At 37.8% G+C, this 20848-nt stretch overlaps 1 protein-coding gene across 3 annotated transcripts in view; it reads right to left on the bottom strand.

Annotated features, from left to right (window-relative positions):
- The window catches only part of SDAD1 (SDA1 domain containing 1), a 28431-nt gene that overhangs the window by 5990 nt on the left and 1593 nt on the right, over positions 1–20848 (bottom strand). For 2 of the 3 annotated variants that reach the window (XM_046656966.1, XM_046656967.1), the window contains exons 2-16: positions 15702–15806; positions 15144–15242; positions 12467–12577; positions 10858–10929; positions 10627–10727; positions 9590–9647; positions 8874–8948; positions 7317–7418; positions 6162–6231; positions 5088–5191; positions 3031–3088; positions 1864–1922; positions 1174–1250; positions 313–410; positions 134–210 (exon numbers count right to left, since the gene is read on the bottom strand). In XM_046656966.1, coding sequence (XP_046512922.1) covers positions 134–210; positions 313–410; positions 1174–1250; positions 1864–1922; positions 3031–3088; positions 5088–5191; positions 6162–6231; positions 7317–7418; positions 8874–8948; positions 9590–9647; positions 10627–10727; positions 10858–10929; positions 12467–12577; positions 15144–15242; positions 15702–15806 — 1266 coding nt within the window. Of the gene's footprint in view, positions 1–133; positions 211–312; positions 411–1173; positions 1251–1863; positions 1923–3030; positions 3089–5087; positions 5192–6161; positions 6232–7316; positions 7419–8873; positions 8949–9589; positions 9648–10626; positions 10728–10857; positions 10930–12466; positions 12578–15143; positions 15312–15701; positions 15807–20848 lie in introns of all 3 variants that reach the window. The other variant, XM_046656968.1, reaches the window with a different exon arrangement.

Below are 20848 nucleotides of genomic sequence, written 5' to 3'. Positions count from 1 at the left end.
AAAGAATAAAACTATATGTATCACAAATACTTATAATGGAAAGACCACAAATACTAAAACTCAAACTGTAGAAAATTACTCTCACCTTTCTTGAGACCATACCTTTAGATCAACACATGTATGCTTTACCTACCCGGAATTTCTTCTGCAACATCTGAGGATTCAGTGTTCGGAAGAGTTGAATCAAAGTTCTAGCAGACATCATCACATCTGTAAAATAGTATCTTTAATTAGAAACTTCAGGGCAAAGAATCTATTGAGGTAAAAATGAATCACTCTATACTCTTCAATCTACCAAGAATAAAAATTTACTTTTATCTTTGTGGGTTTTATACTGAGCCAGGTCTTGGAGAAGTTCTTCAGTCATGGCTAGAGGACATCGAGCTGTTATCTCTTTTATAGCATTGATTCTAGAAAAGGAAAAACAAATGAAAAAACCAAAAGAGCAATTTCATGTGGTTCAACCCAAGAAGGTTCCCTAAAAAGACTAAATCAAAAGGAATATAGGTTGGGTTTATAGGGTTTGGGTCTCTAAAACTGTAGCATGGTGGAGAATGTGAGGGTGGGCAGCCTTAGAGGGCTTGTATTCTAGACAGTTTATAGCTATTTATTCTATTAGTGGAAAAAGAAACAGTGTCTTCTCTGTAAAGTAAATCATGGCAGCATTTATTTGCCAACTCTAAGGGGAAAAAAGTACTAGGTCAAGTAAGAAAAGTTGAATGTCTTTAGGGCTGTTACCCCAGTTGCTCAGCAAAGTAGGACAGATTAGACGATCCTTAAACCATTGCTCACACTTATTTTTGAATTAATCAAAAGGGCCACTGGAATTAAAGAGTTATTCAATAATAAATCACTTGTTCCAGGGGAAGATATGAGTTCAGGTTAAGAGAGAGGAGAAAAACAATTAGATTGCCAAATAATAATTCATTTGAAAGAGTAAAGCTAATAAAAAAAACAAAGTGTTCATTAAAAGAACAAATATCTTTTCCTTAGCTCCCTCTTCTAAATTCTGACCAATAAAATGAAAATAATAAGCCTTCTGAGAAGACTGAAGTATATTTAAACTGCTTCTCTAGAGGCCATATTGCCAGCTGAAATATTTTATCTTGGTAACATAAAGCAAACCTGGTACATTAAAAATATATCCACTGCCTCTAGCCACATTTTACATACCCTACTGTCATGACTTCCCCAGAGTTCTTGTCGGTAACAAAATTGTTGGCCACGGTCATAAGCAATGACTGAATGATCTGAATGGAAATAAAAGAAAAGAGATGAGTGCTGGTAAAACGTCTGCACCTACTCAAACACTTGAGGATGAAGGGACAACAGATTATGCACAATGGAAAAACAGCCCTCCACTTTTGGTGGAATCAATTTGGAAGCAATCACGACTGAGGAGGACAGACATGAACATACTCCACTATGAGTTTCAGTCTTCTTGACTTTTCTCAGATTAAATTTTCCTCTCCTTTATTTTTCAATATGGATTAAAAAAACTGCTTTGACTCAGGATAATCCAGCGCTATTTTAATCAAAGAAAATAATTATCAGCTTTGAAAAATAATCACTATAAATTTACTGATATTCTTGACATCCCCATCATAAAATCTGGCAATTAAACAAAATCAACAACTTATCCAGAATGAACTTTACTTTCTAGCGTAAATTTTCTTTCGTTTCTATAACTGAACTTCTGTGTCTATCTCCTTAAGAGTTAGTGCCTCTTCCACTCACTTTATTTAAAAAAAAAAAAGGAAAGGAGGGACAGACAGTAATCTCTGTGGGAGATTACTGGCACTTAACACTGGCACTTTTATGCATGCATCAGATCCAGACACAAGTAGCTTTGAGAGTTCTCACCTCTGGAGGTACTAAGTGATGAGATGCTTGTGCAGCAAAAAGAAGGATCTTTGTTACTTCTAAAAATGTAAGAGATCAGAAAGGTCATAGTCAGTTTATCACTCTGCCCCTTAGGCCTACAGCAAACATGCAGGCACATGCTGGCCTTAATGCTATTGCTGCTTACTCCATCTGGACACCCAATTCCCACATATCTGCATGGCTCACCCCCTCGCTTCCTTCAGGTCCTCATTCAACTGCTGACTTGTCAAAATGTCTTTCCTGGCCACATAATCTAAAACAGAACCCACCCCAGGACTCCCTATTGTCCTTACTCTGCGTCCTTTTTCTTCAAAATCTTTATCTTTACTTGGACGTATTACACACAGCACTGTCTAGATCTCCCTCTAGAATGTAAGCACTTTGCTTTATGGTCACTGTAGAATTCTTGGGTGTGTAGCGCAGTACGCAGCATAGTAATTACTGAATAAGTGAATAAATACAAACATACACATATACACACACATTCTCCCTTTTAAGGGGCAGTATATACAAAGAATGAGGTCTATGGCAAAAGAAAGAAGTGAGATAAATCCTTATTTGTCATTTATTTGCTGAATGACCTTGGTGTTTTTTCTCTCTTTCTACACCTCGCAGGACTGAAGTGAGGATTAGATGAGATGATATATGTAAAGCATTTACCACAGTACTTGGCTCATGTTAAGTGTTAATGAATGTTTGTTTCCTTCCTACAATGATTCAAGTTCAAAGGGAAAAACAACCATCTCTTCTTCCTGCTTTTATGTTGTTTTTAACTGAGAATATACACATGGACAATGAAAGCACCAAGATAAAATCCTGATATCTATTACAAAGTTACAGTAAAAGATCGAACTTCTTTTAAGGAATTTGCCACAGGAGCATTTATGGTATTACAAAAAGACTTGCTTTGAGAAACCAATTTTTGTTTTTTGTTTTTCCCTAAGATAACTGTTTCTTAAAGTTGATGAGCAGAACAATTAATGCATGGCAAACTCTGGAAAGAAAACATAAGGGTATCCCTCCTCTTCTCTGATACAGAACACACTTCACTCCTAACTCTGTCTTTAATAACTCCAGAACAAAAGACTTTGGATGGTTATTCTAACCCCAAGGCCACCAAAGGAACACTGCAAGTAGGAGGCTTACCTCTTTGGTGCGGCTGCAGAAACCTTTGCACAAAGGGATAGAAATTGAAGAGAAAAAGCTGTGAAAAGAAGCATGCACTCACTTTAATATTTACGTAACCGAAGCTGTAGAGTTTCCTATTTCCATAATGCAATTATATCATCAAGCTCAACTAATCGGGAATCATTTTTCACTTTTGTTTTTTCTCAACAAGCATTCACATCCCAGGATGATTCAATGTGCCGTATTAACCAAGGCAGGCTACGCTGCTATCCTCAATATGTCAAGAAAGAAGAAAGTGTATGGAGAATAAACTAAGAGGAAAAAAGGCAACCAAAAGGTAACATTTTTCTACTTTTAAAACTAGTGTGGCTGCAGAACTAATTTTTTAGTCTTCAACGATAAAGAGGATTACAGGAAGGAACAGCATTGATACTAAGGCTCCAAAGCAAGGGATAAAATAGTAATTCAAATCTGAATAGCACCTAGTATAATCTGATCACCAAAAAACGCACAGTTCTAGTCTTACTATTGGATACCAGTCCACCCACAATGGAGGGATCGCTCTGAGCTCCATATCTTACAGGGAAAATACTAACACGGGAGTCTACCTAGACCAAGGGGACAAGGGTCTAGTTATTAAGCAGTGATAATCTCTAACTGCAAGAGGAACTCTGGAGATGGGCTGGTCTTTTTTAAAGTTCATCATGTGAGAATAAATTAGTTTTTTCTATTTTAGCCACAAAGCAAACCCACGGCCAGAGAAGTAAGAAGTAACAGGGAAGCCTTGGGCTCAATATAAAGACGGATGTTCAAGTGTACTCAGTTGTGAAACTCCAGTATCACTCCCATCAGACCATGCTTAAACCACAAATCAATTTTGCTTTCCTATCAAGCCCAAATTCAGGTCTGACATGACATTACGGCACAAATGTAACAAGACTTGAGCTGATAATCCTGCTTTAGGACTGCAGCCCACAGAGAAAAAGAAATGTATTCACTAATATGTTGACAAGTTTTTCTTAGAGAAAGGGAACAAGTGGTTTCACTCATGCGTGTACTTTCATTTTTAACTTGATGTATGTCTATACTGTGTGATTTTCAATAAACAAGCCTGTTTCACTCTTCTTGTTTTATTTAAAAAAACTTTCTGAAAAAAGCAACACATTCAGTGATGTTCGGCACAGCATCAGTCACAAGAACAAAATGATAGGGAACAACCTCAATGGTCACTTCTTTATCGCCTAAATTTGTGGGAATCTCTCCTTTTCTACAATGGCAATTAGTCTAAGAGTATGTGTGAAGTTTCCATATGTATACAGAATATACATACATAAATACTACCAAGGAGCTCTTGCAATCTAAATAAATAAGCAGAGAATTCAGCTTTGCAAACAAGACAATCCCCTACTAGAGTGGTCTGGAAGTCAGGAAAGCTACGAAGGGATAAACAAACTGCAAAGTGTAGTAATAATCAACACAAATATATGAGTTATATTGGCTCAGAAAAAATGTGTATGTGGGACAAAGTTGAATAGATAGAAAGTAGAAAAACAGAACACAAAATAGTCTGTCCAGGGGCCGGCCCCGTGGCTGAATGGTTAACTTTGCATGCTCCACTTCAGCAGCGCAGGGTTTCGCTGGTTCAGATCCTGGGGACGGACATGGCACTGCTCATTAGGCCACGCTGAGGTGGCATCCCACATGCCACAACTAGAAGGACCCACAACTAGAATATACAACTATGTACTGAGGGGATTTGGGGAGAAAAAGCATTAAAAAAAAAAAAAAGAAGATTGGCAACAGTTGTTAGCTCAGGTGCCAATCTTTAAAAAAAAAAAAAGTCTGTCCATAAACTGAATACATGTACAATATAACATCCATTCTCATTGATAAGAAAACAAAGTGATAAAAAGAGTTTTTTTCAGAATGAGAGATTTTATTCTTCTGTAAATTGTATGGGTTTAAATGGTTTTGGGGCATAAAGTTAAGCCACTGCTCTACCTTAGTAGCTTTCCTTTTACCAAGAATAATTCTACTTCTAACATTTACCAAGAGAAGCATAATGTAACTCAAACCTCATGAATTCCCACCAATCTGGAGATGAGGTTCATGAGCATCATCTTCACTTCAAATCTCTCTTTAGAGCTCTCCAGTTGCTTTAGTAGTTTTTCTGCAAAATCTAGAAAGGAGAATATCAGGGAAGTACACTGTGGATCCACGGTCTGTATGACATTATCTAATAGGTGTAGAGAAAGGCAATAGTCAGATCACTGACTCTGGGACAGCTGTGCCTGCAATCACTCTGCTGAACCAGGATAAAAGCAGCAGCAGGACAGAAGGTGAAGACTCACACACGGGTGAATCTACTTCCAGTGGTGCCCAACGTTAAGTCTTAAGGATTCCCAAGATGTTTTGGATCAGCATCTTAAGTGACTGATAGGTGCTCCACTTACTAGAGCCTTGCTCTCCAAGTGTGATCTGCAGACCACCAGCAGCTGGTCTACCTGGGAGCTTGGCAGAAATGCAGAATCTCAGGTCCCACCCCAGATCTACTGAATCAGAATCTGCACTTTAACAAGATCCTCAGGTCATCTGTATAAACATTAAAGTGTGAGAAACTGACAGAGAAGAGGAGTCAGCAAACAATGCTGTACATTAGAGATAGAGAACATTTAAAAGTCCCAATGCCCAGCTGCACCCCATACCAACGAATCAGTGTCTCTAGGGATAACACGGCCCAAGCATCAGCATAGTTTCATAAATTCCCTAGGGGAGCCCAATGTGCAATCTAGTTCAAGAACTAGTGTTCTAGAATAGGGTTCCCCAAACTTTTGGTTTCCACAGACCAATTTAAAAAGAACAAAAAACGACCAACAAAAGATTGTCAATTTTCAGCGTCCACCACTATTGTGTTGTTAAAGACATGAATTGCAGAGTTGTTCTTCTACATTTGTCCTATTTTGTTGTGCACTGGGAATCACTGCTTTAGAACATAATTCTCCAGGCGACAACCAACTGGCAACAACTAAGTATTTACTGACTACTAATTAAGTGCCAGGGATCTGGTATACCCTAGTAACCCTAAAGGTAGAGAACTAAATAGGCAGAGAGAAAGCCAATAAGGACTTTGGAAGTCATAATTATAGTACCTTGGGGATCATGAATCAAGTGAATAGCTGAAAAATTAAACACCTCTGGTTTTTTCTTCTTCTTTTGTTTCTGAAAGAAAGGGAGAGGAAAAATGTTTACATCCTGAATTAGTGATGAGGCCCCTGGGATTAAATGTGCTAACGTGCTAAAAGCTGTTATCAAGTCTACCATACTACTTAAAAAAAAAAATTTCTGTTCCAAAAACCTTTCTTTAAACCAGAAGAACTAAAGGTGGGATCTGTCTTTTAAGATTAAACCTTGAGAATGCTCAGTGTCTTCAATAAGTGGCGTTAGGAAATCTAGACAGCCACATGAAAAAGAATGAAACTGGACCACTATCTTACACCATACAGAAAAATTAACTCGAGATGTATTAAAGACTTGAACACGAGACCTGAAACCATAAAAATCCCAGAAGAAAACATCGGCAGCGGCCAGCCCAGTGGCGCAGCAGTTAAGTGCGTAAGTTCCGATTCTCAGCGGCCCGGGGTTCGCCGGTTTGGATCCTGGCACCGGTTGGCAAGCCATGCTGTAGTAGGCATCCCACGTATAAAGTAGAGGAAGATGGGCATGGATATTAGCTCAGGGCCAGTCTTCCTCAGCAAAAAGAGGAGGATTGGCAGTAGTTAGCTCAGGGCTAATCTTTCTCAAAAACAAAACAAAACAAAACACATAGGCAGTAAGCTCCAAGCTTCTAGTTCAACTAGAAGAAATAAAAGTGATTTTTGCCTTTTAAGATTAAATCTTGGAAATGTTCCAATTTAAGGCTTAAAAGAATTTGGAAACATAAACATTAAAAAACACACAAGGGCCAAATTAATGATTTTCACAATAATCATTACAAAATATAAAATGTACTTCATTCATGCATTCTTCTGAGAAGACATATCTAGGACAGATACCCTAATACAGGCCATCTTGATCAGAACAAGTGAAAAGTGAATTTAATCAAATTAATTATTCAAGTTACTGATTTTGCTAGAGCTGAAAACATGTATCCATCTAAAAAATTAGTGCTTAAAAATTCATCATACAAGTTTAAGTCTTTCAAAAATGCTATTTTTTTAATTTCAAATTCTTAAAAGCTTTTGCTAAAAAATACATTATTTTGCATTCTAATGATTCCTATCTCATTTCCCAGGTACAAGTCTCACCTTGAGCACTTTCATAGCCTTTTCCAACCTCTTCTTGTGTTTGGAGCTTTTCTTCCCTGTGGCATACTGCACTAGCAGGTCTCTTGCTGTTGGTCCATCATCCTGAAGAAGAAACTACTTTGTAAAAGTGTAAACAAGGAAAATCTGCATAAAAGCAAACAGTAATCCTTTCAACCACTTCTTTGTACTTATACTCTTTGCACACAGCTATTAAAAATAAATATGACTTAAAATTCAATAAAAAATATTTGCCCCCGTGCACAAACAGGCACATACAGAGATCTTTCACTGCAGCAGGATTGTTTTTACATTTTGCTTTTAATTTTTATTGCAGTATAATATACAGACAGAATGCAACTTTGTTTTTTTGTGAAAAAATAAACTGGAAATAAGTATGTATCAATAGGGAAATGCTTAAACTATAATACATTCATATTCTGAAATATTATGTAGAGGTTAAAAGAATGAGATAGAGCCATATGTACTAATGTAAGAAGACTGAAATGCATTGGTACATCTCTATAGATCGATACAAAGAAAGCAGGCTGCAGAATAGTACATATATTATTTATGCAGTTTTTAAAAATCTGCTACACATGTAAGGCAATATACACATACAACCATATATAAATGTGTAGGAAACAAAATGGTTATCTGTGAAGTGGAAATCTATCTAGGAAGTGGAAATAAGACGTGGTAAGAAAACTATCTATCTATAGTGTCTGAAATTTTTACAATAAGAATTACTATTCATAGACAATAAAATAATAACAAAATGAATTAAAAGATGTTATTATGTACTCTAGTATTCTTGTCACCAAAATGCTAAAACAGGAAGAAAAATTTTTCTTTTAGAATTTCCTCCTTTTACGTTTTTTTGTTTTGGTGAGGAAGATTGCCCCTGAGCTAACATCTATTGCCAATCTTCCTCTTTTTGCTTGAGGAAGACTGTCCCTGAGCCAACACCTGTGCCAATCTTCCTCTATTTTATACATGGGATGCTGCCACAGCACAGCTTGATGAGCAGTCTGTAGGTCCACATTTGGGACCTGAACTCGCAATCCCCAGGCTGCTGAAGCGGAGCGCACTAACTTAACCACTACGCCACTGAGCCAGCCCCTCCCTTTTAGTTTTAATAAGAAACATCTTTTAATAAAGAACATTTCATGGTATCATAAATCTTGATTTTTCCTTTTAAAAATGCCATGATATTACTCCTCTCCTTTTCCCTACTCTAAACTTCTATGATGTCAACATGCTACCTCAAAAACATGCTGGCAGCAATCTTCATTCTAAATTTATACAGTGAGATATAGGTATAGCTTTAGAACTAAGAACAAGGCTGAATGAATCTAAGTTTTATCAGTTATTTAACCAGTGTTACTAAATTAAGTGACAAACTCTAAACAGAATAAAATCTCCACATGGCAGTACTCAATAAAGGATGAAGGTGACGTATAAGTTTCTATCTAACTTGAGCAGTCACCGATTTTATAGTCTGTACTGAGAGCAACAATGAAATCTGCAAAGTTCAGAAACATCTAAGGTTAAACTAACTTCAGATTCTGAGTCGCTGTCCTGTTTCTCCTCTTCATCTTTCCCGAGGAAGAATGTCAAAGCAGCAACTAATATCTAAGGACCAATCAGAATAAAGTCAATTACTTAACCCAGCTTACAAAAAAGAATAAACACTTTCATTTATTTTTAAAAGTATAAATAAATACTTTTATACACTTTAGACATACATATGAAGTAGGATCTGAAGAAAAAAAATCAGAGTGGTGGAATTTGGGTTCATTTTTCTTAATTAAAATATAATGTTTTTATAATGTTATGTGTCCTATAAATATGTAATTAAAAAAATCTTTAGATAAAAACAGCCAGATTCTACCTAGTTGTTACCCTTCAAGTAGGCTGTCAAGAATTTTAACAACCTACACAAGAAAAGGGACATTACAGCCCTTCTAACAGAAAGTCAAACCCAGTCCTTAAATTTCTTTCAGCTGTGCCTGAGCCCAATAGAAGAAGAGTCAAGAATTACAGACAAAAACATGAATAAACGCTAAGGCTATCGTTTAATACGCATGATAATTTTGTGTGACTCCTCTAAAGCAGATGACCCAGGGAAGCAGTCAAAGCACAAAGAAAGCACTACTAAACATGCACTGCACGTCTGCACACTACTGCCTCCTCACAGCCCCGTCTCCTTCACCTTCTCTACGGAGAAGCAGACCATCACAGACAGGCCTTCACACAGGCCTACAGGCGCTCACCTTGGTGACCTTAGAGAAACACGCAGTTGTGATCACGTTGACAGTTTTGGCATCGTTCCTGGGGAAAGACAAATGAGTGTTTTCAAGTAAATTTTCATTCTATTGTATTTTATAGCATAGACAATGACACAAAATAAACAATATAATAAGTATTTCTGACATGTTAGAATTCATAGTGGTAATATTTTAAAAAGTCATGGTTGCTATATAATCAACCACAGGTGAATATTCAATCAAAGTTTAGCCCAGTTTTATGTCAGAAAATTACACAGCCATTAAGATGGACTTTTTGAAGAGTTTTTCATGACATAGGAACCTACTCAAGTGAAAAACAGTAACAACAAAAAACAGAATAAAAAACTATAATACAGCAAAAATTCCAACCATATTCAAAAATTCATGTTAAAGAAGAGACAGGAGGCAATATCATAAAATATTAATGGTGATTGTCTCTGGGTGGTGGGGCTATCAATAATTTTTTTAAAAAACTTTTCTACCTTCTCCAGATTTTCTGCTGCAATGAAAACTACTTTTATATTAAAAAAAAATAGCGATTAAGAAAAGCAAGAGACAAGAGTTGGGGACACTGTATCAACAAGCCAAAGTTTATGAAACATGATTAATTTACAGATAGAGGATAAATTGACTTGAAAATCTTCAGAGAGGCAGAGTAGAAAGAGCTCAGATTTTTGGAGTCAGACAGATATGCGTTTAAATTTCAACTCTGCCCTTTATTAGCTATAAAACCTAAACTCTCTGAACTTCCGTTTCATTACCTAAAAGATGGGGATAATTCCAGATAAACTGCATTACACTGTTCTGAAGGTTGAAGGAGATAATGCGAAGTGCAGGTGCTCAAGAAATGGTAGCCAATGTTATTAGTTACTTGGATTATCTCTGTATTTTTACTTATAATTTAATCTATGACAGAGATATATTAAAGAGCTCAAGATCAAAAAAATAAACTTATGTGCTCTGTAGTAATTACAAATGAATAAAAGAGTCTATTTCTCAAGAGACAAATACATATATGTTACCAAATGTTTCTTCTGTAGAGTTCGATCATCACATCCAAAGATATCTTGGCTGCAGTTGCATTGCTGTCTCTTAACATGGTGTACATGAAATTCTGCAATACCTGAAGAAAAAGAAGAGAAAGAAAAAACCCACATATTATATGACTCCATTTATATGAAATATCCAGAGTAGGCAAATCTAATATACTGATGGTACAATGCTCTTAACATGGAAAACAAAAGAGTACTTACTATATTCACTTTATTATTCTTGTGTTTTGCATTTATATTCTTGATATCAGTCACAATATGAGTGTATAAAGTCTGAGGAAAAGAAACAAAAACATTTACATATAAACCAACATTTCTCACCTTGCTCAATTTGGAGAAAAGTACAAACGTACAGAAGGATTTACTTTTCATTCTATCACAAAAGACACCAAAAACAAATAAAACAAAAAGCAACAGCTAAAGCAAAAGGAAAACTACCCTGAAAAGGTTATACATGGAGCTACCATAGGGAGCAATTCCACTCTCAGTTATATACCCAAGAGAAATGAAAACGTATTTCCAACTAATATTCACACAAATATTCATAACAGCATTACTTGTAAGAGTCAGAGTAGAAACAATCCAAACGTCCATTAACTGATGAATGGATAACAAATGTGATACAACCAGACAATGAAATATTATTTGGCAACAAAAAGTAATGAAGTACTGATACATGCTACAACATGGATGAACACTGAAAACATTACGCTAGGTGAAAGGTCAGTCAGGAAAAACCACATATTATACAACTTCATTTAGATGAAATATCCAGAGTAGGCAAATCTATAGAGACCAAAAGTAGATTGGTGGTTGCCTATGGTTGGGATAGATGGGGGGATGAGAAATCACTGCTAATGGGAATGGGTTTCTTCTGAGGGTGGTATAAATGTTCTAAAATTCACTGTGGTGATGGCTGCACAACTCTGTGAACATACTAAAAACCACTGAATTGCACACTTTAAATGGACAAGTTTATATGAATTATGTCTCAATAAAATTGTTATTTAAAAAAAGGAAAGTTACTCCATTTATTGAGCCCCTAAGTGCATGCAAGAAGATACTGGGACTTACGTAGATATCACTGGTACCCAAAATATTTTCCCATGGACCACTTTTATTCCATAAGCTAAACTAAGAAGTACAATTGCTAAAATCACATGGTTGAAGTGTCTTAATACTTTGAAAAAAACTTTAAGTTAATAAATGTAAACTTAACTTTTATTTCTTAAATTTCTCTGATAAACCTTTAGTTTCTGGTCTTATATAAGCAAATACAAAGTCATAGGGAAATACTAATAACAACAAGAAGTGAGTTGTTTTGGGGAGAGGGTGGGAGCAGTTATAGCTATGAGTGTCCAGTCCATGCTGTGATTTAGCTAGTCGGTATAGTGCAGTGGAAAAGGGCTTGGGTTCTAGAGCCACACTGCCTGGGTTTACGTTCTGGCCTTACCACTCAGAAGTTGTGTGACCCGGGGCACATTACTCTATCACTCTGTGCCTCAGCCTTTCCAACTGTAAAATAATAATCCTCCTCCTCCTCCTTGTTCTATCTCATGGGGTTTTGTGAGTAAAGAAATAAATATGTACAAGCTCTGAGAATGGTACCTGGCAAAAAGTAAGCACTCAATAAATGTTTAGCTACTATCACTACGATGCATGCACACAATGATTTTTTCCTATTAAAATGATTCTTAAATGTATCCAATAATGTGAAGCATCAAGAATTCAAAGGATTCCAAACTCTAGAAGTTTTATGTTACTGCAAGGAAGAGTGACATAGAACAAAGAAAGCAATTTTGCTCCTTACCTTTCGCAGAAGCTTATCATGGCAACGCAGAAGTTCAAAGAAGAGTTCTAGCAAACTTGATGGATTGATGAGATTCTTATTTCTCAGCAAGATCAAAGCTTTGCAAAATGTCTCAGGGAGGAAAAGAAAACATACTATAAGACAATGACAAAGTTAAGATGAGAAAATGGAGCATGTATATCCCAAAAAAGCATAATGTCTTCTACTAACTAGGCATTATTCTAGGCATCAGAACAGAACACAGAGTCTCTGCCCTCATGGACCTTACACTGGGGGTGGAGCAGAAGAGGGGACAGACAACCTAGTAAGCATATAAACAGGTGTATCTCAGATAATGATAAGTGTCACAAAGGAAGTAAAACAAGGTAATATAATTGATACATAGTGACTGAGGGAGGGCTATTTTATACAGGGAGGTCAAGGAAGTGTCAACATATGACAAACTCTAGTGATCAATGAATCCACAAAGATAAGAAAGGTGGGGTAACAATTACATAACACACTAAATTGAAATAAACAATCTGAATAAGGCATTCTTTTGAAGTACTCTTAGTTTTAAGAACGGCCCAGCAGCAGTGGTAGCACTCTTGCTTACCACCAACTTTCATGAGTACCCTTCTTACCCAAATTTTGGCCTCTAATACTATCCTCCATTAGACAGAAGACATAATCCTTGGAGAATAGTTGATTCCAAGTCTTGGGGCAGGAAAAACAGTAAGAAAAAGTTTGGAACTATTTCTGCCAGAATGCAAAGATGCTTCCACAAACATCAAGGGTATTGCTAAAGGGACTAAAAAACTCCCACTGGCCAGGTAATGACAACTTGAACATAAAATAATAAAAATAGTAATGCTTAGAGAAGAAATGAATAAAAAGTACATAAAAAGGTAATCACAATGTCAAAGAAAGAGAAATGTAAAAAATTCATTTTATTGATTTTATTAAAGTTAATATATACATGGGTATTTTGTTTCTTCCACTAAGAAATACAGTCTGTTTCCATCAGTGGCAGGAAAGAGGGAACAAAAACTTGGGAATAATTCAAAAAGCCCTAGAAAAATAGGATATATACTAGGTAGAAAGAAAGTCCAGCAGTCAACAAGGACTGGCGGTTATCATAAGAGCCAATTAAAAAGAGGATCTACCAGTGTGTTCTAAATGATTCCTCTAAAGAGAAATGCTAATTACACACTCAATCCCTTGATTCCTAGCAAAGGAAAGCTCTACTATTATTTTTTAATAATCATCATAAAACATTATAAAGAAACATACCCACATATTTATTTATTCATTAATGCCTGCAGACCAGTTTGGTTGGGTACTTTTGGTCACACAAAACTTAAAGAAAACCTAATTACTTGGAAAGACACTAAATCTCTATACTCAAACTTTCAAATCTGTACAATATATAGGAACTTGAAAAGTTCCATGACATAAGTCAGTCTTCCGACTAGTGGTTCAAGTTTGAAGCCTCTTGGGCTGTGCTGCCAGGTCCAAAGTCCCAACCGAGAGTCAGTGAGTTGACAAGCCAGAGCCTGCAACCTTGACTAGTCTGAGATGGTATTCTTTTTCTTTTGGGTCTAATCAAATTAATAAAATCCTAGAGAAGTAAAATAACCATAGAATTACAGAAAGCTGGGGGAAATGTAAGAATAAGAAATGAGGTTGAATCTATGGATTTAGCATTTTTACAAGTTTTGGCATAGGATTAATATGTTTTGTGATCATAATATTTGTGTTAAATTCTACCTGCTATTTGACAAGCAGATGTATGAAATTTGAAAACGCCTTAGGTTGGGTTCCCTAGAAACAGAGTCGATTCATTATAGCGATTTGTCCAGAGTATGCTCTCTTCTAGAAGGGAAGTAAAGGAAGCAAGTTAGGACAGAGAAAAGAAAAGCTGAGCAAGGATGTGTCCTTGTCTGGAGACTAGCTTTAGCCTGATCACAGAGAAGCTCTGGAGCGCAGACTGTAACACAAAGTTGGACCCATCCTGAGGAAAGGGGCTGTACCTCTGGGTTAGTCAGGTATCAGGTGTGGGCTGGGAAGGCACCATCCCAGGTGCTAGGGCTCACATTTACCTGAAGACAATGCTCAAGAGAAAGGGCAGCTGGGGGCCATTCGCAGCCAACATTTACTGCAGGTGGGGAAAATGGGAGCACTGGCCTGGTAGAGGGGATCTCAGCCAGGACCCAATGTCAACCACTAAAGTGACAATGTTTAAATGCTCAAGCTGGTTATGTAATGGATAAATTTATAAATTAAGCATTCTAAAAAGTTTAAGTTGAATTAGGGTTCCTGAGGCATATGATATTTGAATAACTAGAAGGATGCATATGAGATTTGAATAACCTATTCCAAAGAGGGAATAGAGCATCCTGGCAGGGTTAGCATGCTGAAAAACAGAAAGATCAGAGAGAGAAGTGGAGCAGAAAAGGAGATGAGGTCAAAAACACAGGCAGGAAGCAGATCATATAGGTACTTACAGGCCACATTAATAACTTTGAGTTTTATTCTAAGCACAAATGAGAAGACATAGAAAGATTTTAAGGAAGGGATGATACATTCCCATTTACATTTTAAAAAGATGTTTACCTGAGAGGCTGTTCTCATTTAAATACGTATTACACACACATATGAACACCACACAATTTATCAATCCAAATACTGGTCCTACCATTCGAAGATCTGGATCCAAGACAGTGTGATTGTAGGAGAGAAGATCTTTCAGCTCTTGAGGAAAGTTACTTAAATGTTCTGGATAGCAGTGACCAATCTGTAACAAAGCAAAGGCTCTTCTGAAGTTTCTCTCCCTTATAATTCATATGCACATATTTAGGATGTTCTGCAAAAGGAGAGTAAAAGGCTCTGTTTCATAGAAGTAGATGGTTCCAAATCGTCTCTTTTTCTTCTACATGCTGACTTCTCTGACTTCTTTCATATTTCCTCTAGTCTTAGTAAATTAAGTGTGACATGATTCAGAATCTGCTTTTATAATGAATTTGATAAAAACAAGTAGTTTGAAAGTTTTGCCCTAGCTGGTTCTGAAATGCTCTGGTGAAATCCTCTAACTTAACATAGAGAGAAAATAAAATTTGCAAAAAGGGAGTTAAAAAAGTTTTTTTAAATTAAGCTTCCAGTCCCAAATGAAATGATATTGTATATTACCAGAAAAATACTCTGCAAACTACGTCTAACAACTGGTCTTTGTTTCACTCAGAAATTATCTTCTTACCTGTGCCATAAACATCACCAGCTCTGCCAGTTCTTTGCTAGGTTTATTTGGTTGTAATTTGAAAATCTCCACATTGGATTTGTAGTGATTGTACTGCTGTAGAAACTGTAGAAAAATAAAATTTAAATTGGTCACCTATTCAGTACAGAATGCAAAATTATTTAGTAGAAGTCTGATAGTGGCATGGAGAAAAAGATGTGGCAAAAGTATGTAGAAACACTACATTTTCCTTATCTGCATTCTTCAAATGAGTTTTGTAAATGCTGAGCACATCACAGGTAATCTAAAGACACTTTCCTTTATCATCAGAAATGTAGGTGGTGTGGTGTAAAGAGCAGTGAAGCAAGAGTCAAAAACTCAGATCCTGGCCCCATTCTGCCATTTACTATCCAAATGACCCCTACACTGTCTATGTATATAGAGCACTCGTATCAGCAGAAAACTACTGGGTCAGAAAAAGTAAATTATATCTCAAGTACACCAAGCTCAGCAGTCAAAATTCCCCTCTTCTTTTAAATAATTATTAAGATTTTATCCTGGAGTTCTAGATAGGATGTGTTAACAGCCAAAGGCAATAGACACACAGAATTAATGATAATAGCTTCCATTTATTCAGCACTTGCAATGTGCCAAACTTATTATGTACATTATCTCATTTAATTATGTTTAATCCTAACAACAACCCATCAATCTAATGTTAGAATTCACCAGGCCTCAGTTCCATGCCCTACATCTACTCTCCCTTCCTAGACCACAACTGGCCCTGAGCTAACATCTGTTGCCAATCTTCCTCTTTTTACTTGAGGAAAATTGTCGCTGAGCTAACATCTGTACCAATCTTCCTTTACTTTATGTGGGACGCCGCCACAGCATGGCTTGATGAATGGTGCTAGGTCCACACCCAGGATCTGAACCTGCAAACCCTGGGCCGCTGAAGTGGAGCACATGAACTTAACCACTATGCCACCAGGCTGGCCCTAGACCACGGCTTTAAATTGTGTGTGGGTATGTATGAGAGAGAGAGAGAGACTCTATGAGAATGAGTATTTCTTTATATTACCAGCTCTAACTGGTCCACTGAACTCCAAATTCATACATCCAATTGTCTGACATCTCTATTTAGATATCTAACAGACTTCTTAAACTTAGCATGATCAAAAAAACATAACTCTTGATTTCCCCAAGAAAACTGCTAGGCCTCCAGCTTTCTCCAACAGTTGGAGTCAAGAGGGAAACCTACAGCCCTTATATGCTTCACATGAAACTCTCTCTCGACTTCACACTGCCATTGACAGGAATGAGGAGAGGGCCCCAGAACTCAATGTGCTCCTGGTAAGATCCTTATCCCACTTCTTTCCCCATCTCACCCATGGCCCAGCCACCACTATCTGCCTTGAGATAATCAGGACTAATTTCATTATGTCCTTTTGTTCATCAGTCACCATAAAAGGCTAAGACTCCCAAGCCATCCTTCATCCCCCTCACTCTAACCCCCATACCAGGGGAATCAAGAACTCTCAGAAGGGGCCAAGGCATCTATATCTTTTAAAGCAGCCCAGTTACTCTGATGCTCTATTGAAATCCTGGCTCTCTTCTGACACCGTGCCACACCATTTTCTTTCCCCCAGCATTGCTGACCCAAAAGGTATCTTCTTTATTTCCCAATGCAACTTCCAGAGCATGAGCATCCTTCCAGATCAGCACCCTTTCCTCCTTGTTAAGCATCCCACTGCCAGCTTTGAATCTTATGTCTTGAGACTCATTACGCCATCTTGTTGTAGTCATCTATGATCTATGGTCATTCCCTACATTCCCTGAACATTTCAGTTCTTTATTCCTTGTCTTATCACTCTCTAACAATTCCTGTCATAATTTTTGGGGATTTCATATCCAAATGGGTGGTCTTTCCAATATCCTGACCCATCACTTCCTTGAAGTCTCCTCCTCTAATCATCTTGAAGTCTTACTCCACCTTAGCCCTCACCTCCATGGTCAGTCACACCCCAAATCTTGCCATTACCAATAACTACAACTCCATCATAATCTCCACTAGAAGCATGCTCGTCTCTAACCACCATCTCCTATTTTCCATCTCTTTTCTGATATTATGCCAACTCCAACAACCCTTCAATCTCACCAGAATCCGCAGTCCATTGAGCTTACTACCTTCCACTCTATCTCACTAACCTCCCCTCCCGAACTTCCCTTCTCATCCAGCTCCAGTTCCAGGACCAATCGTTATAACCACCTCCATGCATGTACTTCAATGCACTTGCTCCTTTCTTTCATCACTGTTTGGCAAATGTCCATCTTGTGCTTTCCTTCTCCATCACTACACTCTCAGAGCTGAGCATGGTTGAAGAAAATCAGCTAACTGGTTTCATTTTAAACTCATTACCACAAACCTCAAAGAGGCTCTGAAGTGTACTCTGGCAATCTTATGGCACTTTCCCCTCTCCTAGGCAACCATTTCATAGTTTGTCTTCTGTCCTCAAACCTTAAATACTTTCTCCACTATCCTTACTCTCAACTGATAACCTTGTCTCCAATTTCATTAAAAGAATATGGTATAAGCAATCTGAGAATAATTTCCATACATTAGTATTCCATTTAACCATCTAGCTCCATCTGAGCTCATATACTTTACCTTCTCTCCTGTTACTAAGAATAAATTATCAGGCCACCATCTAAAGCCAGTCCAATCTCTATACCCTATTCAGTCTAGGTCTTTGCTCCATGAGTCTCCTTGCCCATTTTCTGCCTCAACAATTTCTGCCCTGTCGGTATGCAGACATGCTGTTGTTTCTGCCATCCTTAAAAGAAACCTTTTCTTGATTCCACTTCAGTCTTGAGCTTACACTCCATTTCTCTCATCTTTTCAGAAAAGCTCCTTTAAAAGAGTTGTTCATACTTGTTGCCCAATTGTTTTCCTCTTTCAAAAAAGATTTTTTAATTGAGATATAACTCATATAACATAAATTTACCCTTTCCAAGTGTACAATCCAGTGGTCTTAGTATATTTACAAAGTTGTGCAACCATTACCACTATCTAATTTCAGAACATTTTCATCACTATAGAAAGAAACCCCTATCCATGAATAGTCACTCTCTATTCCCCGCTACCCCCAGCCCCTGGCAACCACTAATCTACTTTCTGTCTCTATGGCTTCACCTATTCTGGACATTTCATATAAATGGAATCATACTCCCTTCACTTTTAAACCTACTCTCAGATTTTTGCACCCATTCCTCTACTCAAACTGCTCATATCAGGGTAGCCAATGACATCCAAATCGCTAAATTTAAAGGTCAATTTTCAACATTTATCTTATTTGACTCATCAATATCTGACATGCCTGGTCTCTCCCTCCCTCGGGGAACACCTTCTGTACTTGGCTTCCAGGACACTAACTGGTTTTCCTCCTACTTCATTGGCTTCTTTCTTAGTCCCTTTTGCTCGTTATTTAGCAACTCACTAGCCTGTAAATGTTGGGGCTTCCCAGGACTTTCTCTACCTGCCAGATCTAGAATCTAATCACTTTTCATCACTGTTACCATTTTGGTCCAAGCCACCATCATCTCTTGCTCCTAACTGGTGTCTCTGCTTCTATCTTTGCTCTCCTACATACAATCTATTCTCAAAACAAGGCAGCCAGAGTGATCCTGTTCTCATACAAGGCAGTTCATGTTTTCCTCTGCTCAAAACCCTGTAAAGATTTCCACTTAACTCAGAGTAAAATCCAAAGCTCTTGAAAACAGCTAGGTCTTATAAGATATGGCTCTATTTCACCTCATACTACTCCTGCTTTCCTCATTCCCCATACCAAGCCACACTGGATTCTTTCATAGCCCTCAAACCCACCAGGTACATTCCTGACCCAGGATCTTTGTATCTGCTGTTCCTTCTGCCTAGATCGCTCTTCCTCCAAACATCTGCATAGCTCTCCCTCACCTCCTTCAGGTTTTTAGTCAAAGATTATCATCTCAAGAAAGCCTCCCTTCACTATCCCATTTAAAATTGCAACACCTGCCTCATCCCCAACATATATACTGGTACGTTACATCTTTTCCCACAGTATTTACCATCATTTGACATCCTCTGTATTATATGTCAATGTACGTCCCCTCCTACTAGAACATAATTTAATGAGAAAGGATTTTTATCTTATGGTTCACCACTATAGTCCCAATGCTTAGCACATACTGAATGAACCTCAGGAAATGTCACTATCATCTACCTAGATGCAGAAATAAAAAACCTGAGTCATCCTTCATTCCTTCATTTTCCCTTATCTCCCACATCCGCTCCACCAGGAGTCCTACCAGCTCCATCTCCATGTAGAGCTAGTCCCATTCTGTCCACTTCTCTCCACTCCTGTTGATAACTACAGTGGCATCACCATCCCTTGCCTAGACATTCCAACCGCTATTATATTAGTTACCCTGCTTCCAAGCTTGCTTCTCTACACTCCATTCTATATTTAGCCTCCAGAGTAAATTTTTAAAAATATAAATCAGATCATGTCACATCTATGCTTAAAACTCTTCAATGGCTCCCCAATGCCCTAAAAGAAAACTTTTAACTCTCTACCATGGTCTAAAAGGCGCTGCATGATCTGACCTCTGCCTGCATTTCCCACACCATTTTCCACCACCCTCTTCCATGCTCACTACACTTTAGCCACACTGGCTGCCTCTCTACTTCTTTTCCACCAAGAGCTTCTGCACTTCTTATTCCCTCTGTCTAGAATGCTCTGTCTGGCTCAATATCATCACAGCAGAGAAGCCTTCCCAGTTCATGGGATCTAAATCAACAGCCTCCAATTCTAATGTATTCCTATCCAGTTTTACTATCTTGATGACAACTTATTTTTTTTTTCTTTTTTTTGAGGAAGATTAGCCCTGAGCTAACATTTGCCGCCAATCCTCCCCTTTTTGCTGAGGAAGACTGGCCTGAGCTAACATTCGTGCCCATCTTCCTCTACTTCATATGTGGGACGCCTACCACAGCATGGCTTTGCCAGGCAGTGCCACGTCCACACCCGGGATCTGAACCGACGAACCCCGGGCCACTGAAGCAGAAAGTGCGCACTTACCCGCTGCACCACTGGGCCTGCCTGACCAGTTTTACTTTCTTAATAGTCCTT

The sequence above is a fragment of the Equus quagga genome, chromosome 3 (assembly GCF_021613505.1).
Source record: "Equus quagga isolate Etosha38 chromosome 3, UCLA_HA_Equagga_1.0, whole genome shotgun sequence".
Lineage (NCBI taxonomy): Eukaryota > Metazoa > Chordata > Mammalia > Perissodactyla > Equidae > Equus > Equus quagga.
Note: the sequence above shows the minus strand (reverse complement) of the source record. Positions and strands in the feature narration are given on the sequence as shown.